Raw genomic sequence first — 7,872 nt, 5'->3', positions numbered from 1 at the left:
TGGATTTTTGTTCAATAAAAGCTTTCAAATGCGACTGTAGCTTTTTCTTCCCCAAAACTTTGTCTTCAAAATAAGGGTGCTTTTATAATTCCGAAAAATACAGTATACATAAGAACAAGTGAGGCCAATACTCATCAACAGAATGTTTTTTTGCATCTCTATGGTTTCTTATGTTCCTACATAATATTCTTAACACTTTGTGAGACCGATATATCTTTATTACAAGTTACAGCTTTTACAGTAAAAAAAAATATTATTTCTTAGAATAGGTACGACGTTTCGACAACTGGTGCGATCATTGTCAAGTACACAAGTATTAACTGTTACAACTTGTGTACTTTAAAATGATCGTACCAGTGATCGAAACATCGTACCTGTTCAAAAAATAGAATCTTCCTTACTGTAAAAGCTGTAACTTGTAAAAAAATAATACTTAATCAGTAAGTAAACTCAAAACGAGACTACTGTATTTATGTTCCTACATTATAATTTTAACACCTTGTATGCTTCCCTATAGCACAGCAGCAGGTCTGTGAACGTATAACGCTAAAAACTGGGTTTCGATACCCGTGGTAGGCACAACACAAGTAGCCCATTGTGTAGCTTTGTGCTATCTACAAACAAATTTAACACCCGGTGAGGCCTATACATAATCAACAGTTTTTCTTCGTACTATAGTGTGACCCCTTGGAGATTTGCAACTTGTATTTGATATCTTACTTTAAATGTACAAATTCTTTACATATATATTTACATATTTGCAGTTTATAGTGCAACAAAATTTGCATTTATTTGTATAGGTTAAAACTAAATAGCTATTGCCTGTATTTGCAAGTTTAAATTTTAAGTCTTTACGATGGTACTTTTTACTTGATTCCTGTTTATGGGCTGTTGCCTGATTGTTCACAAAGTGATTTATCTAACAGTTTAAAATGATTATCTTCTTATCACAAAACAAGGTTATGATCTATATGGTGGATTTGCATTCTCGTGTGAATTACTTCACTGTTCCTGAAAGCTGTTTCATTTTGTAATCACATGTCGCTAAACTAGCAACGTATTTATGAAGATAAACTAGAGATGGCGTTGAATCGATCAAGTAGACGTGTAAAAATAGTTTGTCTTCAATTTTTCCTTCCTTGGAAATCCCATAATTTGCTGAATTATCTCCAAGAGCGGGGCACCGTTGATTATAGGTTTTCTTTAGACCGTATTGCTGAATTAAAGAAATGTGTATCAGAATTAGGCATATTCCTGCAGAAAGCGTAACGTGAGTGGAATAAATTATCGTGCCAACAAAGGTCGTCTGTTGATGGATTTTTTTTAAGTTGATAAAGGAGTTAAAATGTTCTATAAATAAGTTTTATACTATAAGAAAATGTATGATTTTTGTTGCGTCATCAACATAACTGGAATCGGGAAAAAAATATTAAGTTTAAAAAATAGTTCAGTTACTTTGGGTAGCCTAAAAGTGAATGGTAGCGAAGTTTCTGTAGTGATATCAACAGGACTTGTTCTTTCTGAAGATCGGCAGAGCTATAATGATTTAATAGAAGATCTATGTGGGCACAGCTTTTTGGTGATGGTCTTTGAACGGTAAGTAGGGCAGGATCTCCGGGTTGAGATTGCTCTTGAGGCCAGTCTCTTCACCCGTGACGTAACAATGGCGACGGGCTGAGAATGGTGACTGAATGCAGTTGCAGGACTGGTGTTCTGAAAATTTCATATCCTAGCGGTTTATTTCGTTGAACTGTGAAATTATTTCATGGTCCAAACAAAAGTCATGACCGTTTCCGGCTTCCTTTTCTTTCAGGCGGGTAATATAACAGCTTTATACTCTTTTTCAGGCTTTTATGTAACGTTTGTTAACCTTTTAAACTAAAGGGTTAATAAAAATGTAATTTATGCTTTAAGCGGTGAAGACTAATAATGTCAAGTTAACACTTGCCGTGTACTCGCGGTATAGGTTATACATTTTTGAATAAATTATTTCGGTTTAATTATGTAAATATGTAGAAATCTACATAATTAAAGTAAAACTATTCACAAAGTTTAGTTTTCAGTGGATGCTCATTACAAAGAACAATCAAAACAAAACTGACTGGCGAAAATATTGACCAGTTTCGTTACATCTCTCTTTATTGTTTGTTTTTTCAAGCATAAGAAATATGCTTGTACAACTATGAAGAATAAACTATTTTGTTACATTTAGTGGGTGTGCAAACCTGAATATTAACTCTTAGCTCTTATGTGATGAACAAAGAACAATGGACGAATATATAAGAACGTGAACAATTCCACCCAATATGTCTGTCTAGATTAGATTTAGTCCCCTTCCACACAAAAAAGTCTGTATAGGTGGTATACCTAAGTAGAAAAACTGTTTATAAAGTCTATAGAGCAGTAAATTGAACTTTGTATTGATATTTTATTTTCGCTGATAGAATAATAAATCGAGGGTTGTATTGATATTTCATTTTCTCTGGTATAACGAGAAATCGAGGGTTGTATTGATATTGTATTTTCTCTGGTATAACAATAAATCGAGGGCTGTATTGATATTTTATTTTCTCAGGTATAACAATGAATCGAGGGTTGTATTGATATTTCATTTTCTCAGGTATAACAATGAATCGAGGGTTGTATTGATATTTCATTTTATCTGGTATAACAATAAATCGAGGGTTGTATTGATATTGTATTTTCTCTGGTATAACAATAAATCGAGGGTTGTATTGATATTGTATTTTCTCTGGTATAACAATAAATCGAGGGTTGTATTGATATTTTATTTTCGCTGATAGTACAATAAATCGAGGGTTGTATTGATATTTTATTTTCGCTGGTATAACAATAATTCGAGGGTTGTATTGATATTTTATTTTCGCTGGTATAACAATAAGTCGAGGGATGTATTGATATTGTATTTTAAAAAGAAGTTATAATACTAAATAGAATGAAAATAGAAGCTTACATCGAAATTCAGCTAAAAAGAAAGAAAATTCTTACGATGTTGCGTCATGTAACAATACTTAACACGTATTTCTCTGACGCCTGAAGTTCAGATTTAATTTCGTGGCGAGTTAGGTTTCTTTACATCTCGTATTCAACACTCCAGTAGGCAGGCTGCACACATCACCTCCATCTTGTGAGAAGATACAATATGAATTATTTTCAAGTGTTTTATCCTACTGCGAAGTATGCCATAACGACAACCGGAAATTTATCGAGAGGACTGATGCCAGAAACTTTGAATAGGAGCTTGAAGAATGTGTCGTATTTCATAGATATTGCAACATAGAAACAGTATAGAGCAAGTTACTATAGAAACCTGATTTGTTACATAATAAGCTTGTTGCTCACTAGGTGTTAGTTTTTTTTTTTATGAACTATTGTGTACATATTAGGCAACTACTGTAATACATAGAACACGATAGTATAGAGATCAGTTATATCCTAAGTAATATTTACAGGAGTAGAACGAATTAGGGCAGATTATATACGAACGCATAATTTGAAGACCGTGTCTTTATTTAACTCCATATAAATATATTTCTGTATCGTGATATCTAATAGCGGTTTTAATTAGTGAATATGGAGAAGTTTAACGAATTTCTTTATCAGCTGTTAATTTCATGCACTCTGACTTGTCGCTGGACAGGCTGTTGAGAATCCCTAGTAAACCGTAAATGCACGTTACGGCTTGACTTCCACGCCAAATCCGGTTCTTAAACCTGTTAGAGTTAGGAAATCGCATGACCACAGCTTGTCATCGTTTGTATCTGGGTCGTTATAGTCTTGATGGTGAGGGCAGAGGTCAAATATAAGTCAGTTTAGGCTCAAAACGCGGGCTGTTCAGTAAAATGAGGGATCACTATTTGATGACGTTGCTGTTCAACAATACGACCAGTGCATGCGGGAGAGGTGCCCTATTTCATTGTCCAAGTTCCGTTTCAGTTTCTGAAATACATTGAGTGGAATTCCCCAAGTTTCACTTTCAAGAGTTAAGAACCACGGTTAAATTAGGTAGTCACGGAGATTTTAAGAGTAAGTGACTCGAGACGAATCCTGTAAATTTTCTTCAATCTTCATTTTGAGAAACATTTTTAGATATGTGGACATTGTTTGGAAATGTAATCAGTCTAATTGGATCTGATGTGTTTTGTTTTCATTCTTCTCGTAATTTGAATCTTGTAAAGTTTTACTCAATATTTAAAGTGTGTTATAATCAAGATTCCTTACAACAAACAAATCTGAATTTTTTTCAAAGACCTTGCACATAAATGTGCGTATCGTACTTATCTTAAAATAATAATATATAGTTACTAATTTAATATAATGTGGACTACAAATTATAAGTTGTTGGAATATACCGTGATTGAAAGTTTGTTTGTTTTTAGGAATCACTGGAAGATTTGTCAATGTAAACCAGAAGAATTGTGTAAGACTGAAAATTGAAAACTTATTTGTTGTGCGGTGTGGTGAGAGCCGAAGTATCTTGGTTTGAGAGTAGTGTTGTTGTACGCTCTCTGGAACAATGAATCTATTGACTATTTTGTGCCTGTGTTTGTTTTACTCGTCAGTACAGACAGAAAGAAACAGAGAAGAAGCGGGAACAGGTAACCGTCAGTTTTATTATTTATTTAAAGTAAGAATATGATGATTATCTGTTGCCATGTTTGAAAAAACATTCCCTCATTTTTTTAATATTGCAGCGTAGCTTCATTTGTAAAATGATTATTAAAATATGATTTATTTATTAAATGGTGAACGTTTTGAAGGAGGTGGAGGACGTTCTTCGAACTATGTTTGTGTTTTCTTACCGCAAATCCACACCGGGCTATCCGCTGCGTTCATCCAGGGGGAGTATTCGAAGTAAGGCATCATCTTAGAAAATAGTTGTTGTTTTGTTGCGATTTATGGGGGCGCCATCAGCAAATGATATGTCTAGAAAATAGTAATCGAGGGCCTTTCATTTATATGATAAGCCGCCCTCTTAAACAATGAGCGACGTACGTAAAAAACTGTCTTGGACAATACATGAACGTGGAATATATACATCATTCTATATTGTTAAGTGTCAGAAAGTGAGAACTATAATTCGGATTTTTGTAAAACGTAATTCATCGCTGGATAAAACCTTTTCTTTCTTTCTTTTTCCCGAACGTCCCTTGTGACGTAACACTCGGGCTTACGACATAAGGCTCACGGGCATGTTTCCTCTCCGGACTTGTTGCGCGTGACAGAGAATCTTTGTCCAACGTTCTTATTTTGTTGCTATCATGATACACATCTTTGATAGTTGGATTGAGATCTTTAATGGACGGCAGCTGTTAGTACTGAAAAAAAAAAGTAAAAAAGCCGAAACGTCGTCTCCTTTTCTTCAACAGGCAGCTGCAGTTCCCATGCCTACTATGTCTGCTATGCATAATGTTCCACTGAAACAACATCTCTAGTTGCAGAAGTAATGGTTACCTGTGGGTGTTATGGATGTTTCTTATTATATTTCATAGTTGGAGAGAAATAGTTTTCAAGTCGTGATCAAAGTGTTTGGAATAAGATAGATAATCGTGAAAAATGTGTATTAAAACAAGGGTTTATGTAGACGGTGATTAGGGCACTCGACTCGCAATCTGCTGGTCACGGGTTCGAGTCTCGTCCCTGAACATGCTCGTCCTTTCAGCTATGGGACGTTCTTTTGTGACGGTCGATCCTAATTTTCGTTGGTAAAGAGTAGTCCTAGAGCTGGCGGTGGGTGGTGTTGACTAGCTACCTTCCCTTAAATCTGTCACTTTTAAATTAGAGACCGATAGCGCAGATGAGCAGTTTTGCGCGAAATTAAACAAATACATAATGTAGACGTAAACTATTGCAGTATATTCTGATAATATATAAACTTAGTATTCCGAAAATTGTTTAATCTCGAAGTCTGATGTCCAGTTCAATCTACACTTTGATCAACGTGAGCGTGCGGCTATATAATGTGAAGAACTTAATAGTGGCAAAAGACACTTTCTTTTCACCGCACCTATCCAGTGTGTAGGTTTTTCTCATAGTGACTATAAAGCACATTCACACAAACATTGTGTTTGAATTTTCTGACAAATGAACGTTAAATGTTATTTTTATGTAATATTCTGAGCACCAATCGCGTAATTAAACATATTACTATGGAAACTTTTAAATGCTTATATAGGTTGGAGTTTTTTAATACGTCAGCAAACACACTATATTTTTCTAACAATTATTGATCGAAAATGGCAAATTTGAACATTTTCAGTCTTGTATTCCCTGATAGAGGGCGCTAGCAGCAGTCATACGGGAAAATACTGGTAAGAATGTAATTAATGATTATTCGAATTAATATTTATTGTATATTATGGTTTGTTTATGTCTATACATGTGTGTGTGTTCTTTATTTTATTTGTTTAACTTTAAAGTCGAATTTCACCGTTTATGTTACTTGACAACTGAAATTTTTTATGATCGGCTACTTGTTGTGTTTATAATTATGCCCTTTAGTGATAGCTTCTTCAGTAGAATATATCCAGTTCTCAATCTTCTCTTTTAATTAAGCATTTATATATTACTTCCAACATCATTTCTGTGAATTATTAATTTATTACAAAAAACAATTTCTGTTATGAAAGCATTGTCTTTTAGCGTGCCGGGCTGCGGATCGAAAAATCCTAGGTTCTAGCTGCAGTATGGCACTTAACTGCAACAGTCAGTCTCAGCAAACAATAGGTGAAGGGTGCTGTTGACTGGTTGCATTTTCTTTGGTCAGCAGTTTAAAAGTTCTTCATCTAAATACTGTTTGTTTGTAATGTTTTACGTACTCTACACCGCCCTAATGACTCGGTGGAGGGGAAGGTATTCGTTATGCTTCAGTGTCTGTTATTATATTTTGTTAAAAACAATTCACGTTTTGTAGGATACAATTTTTAAAATGTATTATTTAAAACAATAAGTGCCAGGAATGGGCGCCACCATCCGGCTTTGTTCAGATAGGTTTATTATAGCATTTCCTGTGATATCGTTAGTTACACTAGAATTGTACTTAAAATAAATACAGGATATTCGCTCACCTGTACTGTTTTATGTTTGTAGGAAAGCATGGTTTGTAATCAGAGAAGCGAACTAGATACGCACTGAATCGTAGTAGCTTTCACAGATACAGTACAGAGGTGTCATGAGCAAGGGTGTGTGTGTTAATCAATCACCCGCCATTCTTCACTCTCAGTTATATATATGAAGATCTTATCTCTAGTGCTATAAATGCCCTATGTTTACAAATTCGTGCTCTGAACTTTGGGACTGTGTTTGCGTTATAAAAATGACAGTCAAATCCCAAGCTCCCACTCCCAGTGGTTCAGTGGATAATTTAAAAACTTTAACGCTAAAATTCGGGTTTCGATACCCAGTTTGCCCATTGTGTAACTGTATTTGACAACAACAGCAACAACAAATCCTACTGTGTTTAACAAATCCTAAGAGTTGGCGGTGGGAAGTGTTAATCAGCTACCTTTAGCGTATTTTCTAATCAAACAAACTCGACTGTTATTAACGTTTATATCTTAAGAGTTGTTATAAAAAGCACGTTTTCCAAGTGTGAAATAAATAGATCATGTACAATATATAAATATGATGTACAATAAATCGTTTCCATGGGAGAGTCAGTGTCATGTTTTCTTTAATGTACCATTATAGAAGTGAGAGGATTCTCAATTTTATGTAAGAATATTTTAAACTCTCTACATCATACTAAGACAAACTTGAAAGTGTACTTATTTATGTGTGTGTGTTTATACCTGCAGTGTAACTTGTGTGTGTTTATACCTGCAGTGTAACCTGTGTGTGTGTGTGTGTTAT

The 7,872-nt window shown here is 34.6% G+C and overlaps 1 protein-coding gene across 1 annotated transcript in view; it reads left to right on the top strand.

Annotated features, from left to right (window-relative positions):
* The window catches only part of LOC106471238 (balbiani ring protein 3-like), a 60,126-nt gene that overhangs the window by 5,998 nt on the left and 46,256 nt on the right, over positions 1 to 7,872 (top strand). Inside the window, exon 2 of the mRNA XM_022399862.1 lies at positions 4,401 to 4,619. Within this exon, the coding sequence (XP_022255570.1) occupies positions 4,538 to 4,619 (82 nt within the window). The 5' untranslated portion in view covers positions 4,401 to 4,537. The remainder of the gene's footprint in view (positions 1 to 4,400; positions 4,620 to 7,872) is intronic.

This window comes from Limulus polyphemus, unplaced genomic scaffold, assembly GCF_000517525.1.
Source record: "Limulus polyphemus unplaced genomic scaffold, Limulus_polyphemus-2.1.2 Scaffold4489, whole genome shotgun sequence".
Classification (NCBI taxonomy): domain Eukaryota; kingdom Metazoa; phylum Arthropoda; class Merostomata; order Xiphosura; family Limulidae; genus Limulus; species Limulus polyphemus.
Note: the sequence above shows the minus strand (reverse complement) of the source record. Positions and strands in the feature narration are given on the sequence as shown.